Source organism: Vigna unguiculata, chromosome 1, assembly GCF_037176805.1.
Source record: "Vigna unguiculata cultivar grain cowpea cultivar isolate G323 ecotype 2 chromosome 1, ASM3717680v1, whole genome shotgun sequence".
Classification (NCBI taxonomy): Eukaryota; Viridiplantae; Streptophyta; class Magnoliopsida; order Fabales; family Fabaceae; genus Vigna; species Vigna unguiculata.
Genome location: NC_140792.1, coordinates 29,245,666 through 29,249,467, shown reverse-complemented (window position 1 = coordinate 29,249,467; position 3,802 = coordinate 29,245,666). Strand labels below are relative to the sequence as shown.

The window sequence follows — 3,802 nt, the reverse complement described above, 5'->3', positions numbered from 1 at the left end:
AAACCTCAAAGGTGTAACACAATAAACAAGATACAAAGCTTCTAATAAGGTGAATTTAATTGATTTCTAGGTTGTCTATTCTCCTTAAAAAAAATCAATCTTGTCCATAATATTGTTCTTTGTAAGAAATAACTTTCCATTACAAACATAAAGAATTATTTCAACTATTATCCCGCAATTGTGTTTGCAAATGGTCATACTACACAAAATGAAGAAAGATCCACTTTCAATGTCATACAATTGTGTTGGGTTTATATTTCATTATATGAGTTATAGTCATTGAGAGATTATGATTCTATATATATATGATATTAGTCTTGCACATATAAAGCATTTGACATCACTTTTAACCAAAAATCTTAAGGAAATGTGGTTATGGGTCTTTCATTTTATATAGTGTTTAACTTTGTCTATTTTATCCACTTTTTTTCTTTTTTTATATGCTATATATTTCTCCTCATGTGTATAGTGACCCCTTTTTGTGTTATGGTTATGTTGTTATGATTGTGCGGTCATTCACTCTGAACCTTCGGCTCTAATATCATTGTTGGGTTTATATATTTTTCATATGGTTTGGTTATAGTTATTAAGAGATTGTGGTTCTATATATATGACATTTATATTACACATATAATGCATTTGACACCACTTTTATCTCAAAACCTTAAGACAATGGTGTTTTGGGTCTTTATATTCTTATATAATGTTTAACTTTGTCTATTATATTTAATGTAGGACTTTGACTCACACTTGAACTATTCCCAATAACCTCTCATCAAGGGTAAGTCTTTTTTTTCATATGGTATATTTTCCCTCAGGTGTATGGTGACCCCTTTGTTATGGTTATGCGGTTAGTGACTCCTTTTTTGTTATGATTATGTGGTTAATCACCCTAAACTATCGACTCTTATGCTATTGAAAGATTATATATTTTATCATATAAGTTATAAACATTGAGAGATTGTGTTATATAATATCATCGACTCTGATACCATTTTAAATGTCATACAATTGTATCCTCTTTTGTATCCTCTTTAATTTGAAGAAAATAATATGCACTTTTTATACCTTCCTTATGACACATGAATCAAGAAGTTGTACTACCGTCGACCTAAAATCATGGATGAAGGTTTAGTCATGTATGATTTACATGATATTAACTGATATCACTAAAACACAAATGATTGCTCGGAAGTCACAAAGTTATTTTAACACATGATTGAATATACTACATTTAAAACATGAAAATTTAATTTAAATTTCTTTACATTTCATCATATATTTCTAAATACAATTATTTGTAATTAATAATTTAAAGGTTTTTAACTATTACTTAATTTTGTATGAATTTTATATTTCCTAAATGCATTTTTATAAAATACTAAATATTTCTTTTAATTTATTTTATCACAAGATAATTTAAAATTATTATTCTTATTAAAATTATTTTTTATCCTCTTTTAATATCATTCATGAACTAAAAATATTTTACAATATTAAAATAAATTTCTAATATTTTTTACCTTTTTTTATTGTCTTTTAAATTATTAAAATAATATGATGAACATTTTTAGTAATGTTTATATATTATTATATTATATTAGATATTTTTACTAATTTAAAAAAATTATTAATTAAATATATGTGGTTTTAAGAAATTAATTTAATATATTACTATATTAAATTCGTGAAACATCCATAGAAATCGGCGTACAGATGTACTAGCAACATCGAATTCACAAATCAGGTAAACAATTTGAGAACTCTAAATAAAGTGAGACCAGGTTCAGACATGGAAACGTTTTCTTTTTGTTTTTTTTTTTTTTCCAATGTTTTCAATTAGGTTTATCCTGAAATGCAGGTAATAATCGATAAAGAAAGACCAGAAAAATAAACGTGTAAAGTGATGTTGAGAGCGCACCAAAAACACATGTTTGAAGAAAGGTCACCGAAGGAGTGACCAATGACCAGTAAGAAGTTCTTATATTCGGAGACAGCCACTGATTGAACACATCCAAGAATCAGCCACAAACATGGTTACCATCCAAAGTTCCGATCTTGTAGTGCCCTCCGAGATTACGCCAAATTCAATCTCTTCACTCTCCCTCTGCGATCAAATCAAGCTTCCCAACCACGGATCTCAGCTCTATATCTACACCAACACAAGCATCACCGATGATTCATCCTTCGCTTCTGCGATTCACACTCTCTCAACCTCTCTCAGCAAAACCCTCACCGTCTTCCACCCTGTCGCCGGTCGCTTGAGCCGGATCCACGGTGGCCGCTTCCAGCTTCTCTGCAACGCCAAAGGGGTACTCCTCGTAGCAGCCACGTGCAACACTGAACTCAGTTTCCAAGATCTGTGTGAGTTCGCTCCCACCTACGCTGTCCCCAAGATCAACTACGATGTCCCGATTGAGGATGTTCCTTTGCTGGCGGCGCAGCTCACCAGGTTCCCCAGCGGTTTCACCACACTTGGAATTGCCATGTGTCGCGCTTTCCTCGATGGAACTGCACTTTCGAACTTCGTTAGCTCCTGGGCCAAAATCGCCAGAGGAGAGAGTATAGATTCCGGTTTGATTCCTTTGTTTGATCGAACCAAACTAGATTCGTTCAAACTGAATAAACCGCCGCGGTTTGAACATCCCGAGTTTCTGCCACCGCCCCTTTGGGCAAAACGCGATGAGGTGATGCAGCACGAACTGGGTACGGCCGTGATGGTAATCACAAAAGGGCAAGTTCAGAAACTGAAGAATAGAGCGAGTGACTTTGGAATTGGGCATGGTAAGGTTCCCGTACGAGGTTTTACCAGCTTTGAGGTCATAAGTGGTCACTTGTGGAGGTGTATGTGCAAGGTTCGTTATTCAGGTGATGTGTCTCAACCAACGAGGTTGAACACTTTGGTTAACTGTAGAAAACGTTTGAGGCCATCAATTCCCACTGCTTATTTTGGCAATGCGACATTTCCTACTGTGACAGAAACTTGTTCCTTTGATGAGATTATGCAGAAACCTCTTGGCTATGCTGTGAGGAAAGTGAGGGACTCGATTGAGAGAATGCGTGATGAGTATGTTAGGTCTGCTCTTGATTACATAGCACGTGTGGAGGACATGGATTTGTTGAGAGACACGTTTTACAACTCTGCTGGAAAAGGTAGAGAAGACCCTAATGTGAATGTGGTTGGTTGGGCTAATTTTTCGTATTTTGAGACTGATTTTGGGTGGGGAAAACCTGTTATTTTGCTTCCTGGAAACATTAATTCTAATGGCAAGGCTTTCCTTTTGGACACCGCAAATGGCGATGGCTTCGTTGTAGCTGTTTGTTTGCGGAAATCGTATGTAGACGTGTTGAAGAAGTTGTTCTTTGAGGATATAGAGAAGCATGCTTCTAAATTGTGATAGATGACATGTAGTTTTAAGAAGATTGTGTATGTGTTCTTCTTTTGTAAAGGGCAAAATAGAGTTTGGTTGAACTTTCTCTGCAGAAGTCTCTGATCAAAATTTTCATCTTATGATGAAGGATTATCTTATTCTTTTTTAAGATGATTGAATATGGTGTGAGTTGATTAAGAAAGCTAAGTGAAATTCTTACTGGACATTAAGATAGCAAGCTATCTAGATGTGAAGGTTCCTTTCACAAAGCTCAAGAGAAGAAGATGATGGATTGATTCAAAACAAAAAGGAAAAGGAAAGTACATAAATCATAGAAAACCAAGAACAATTAAAGGAAGAAGAAAACATAAAATGGAAAGGAAAGAAATGGTAAAAATGTGAGAAGCACGCCACTACAAGACTAGGCTAGA

The 3,802-nt window shown here is 34.6% G+C and overlaps 1 protein-coding gene across 1 annotated transcript; it reads left to right on the top strand.

The window, feature by feature from the left end:
- The first annotated feature begins 1,814 nt into the window (after positions 1 to 1,814).
- Positions 1,815 to 3,540, top strand: LOC114163969 (spermidine hydroxycinnamoyl transferase-like). The gene has a single exon (XM_028048392.2). It carries the CDS (start codon positions 2,034 to 2,036, stop codon positions 3,396 to 3,398), a length of 1,365 nt encoding a protein of 454 aa, XP_027904193.1. The 5' UTR covers positions 1,815 to 2,033; the 3' UTR covers positions 3,399 to 3,540.
- The last annotated feature ends 262 nt before the right edge of the window (positions 3,541 to 3,802 follow it).

Bases quoted from the DNA above. Each gene is read 5' to 3' on its own strand.
- LOC114163969 (XM_028048392.2), top strand. From the start codon at position 2,034: ATGGTTACCATCCAAAGTTCCGATCTTGTAGTGCCCTCCGAGATTACG.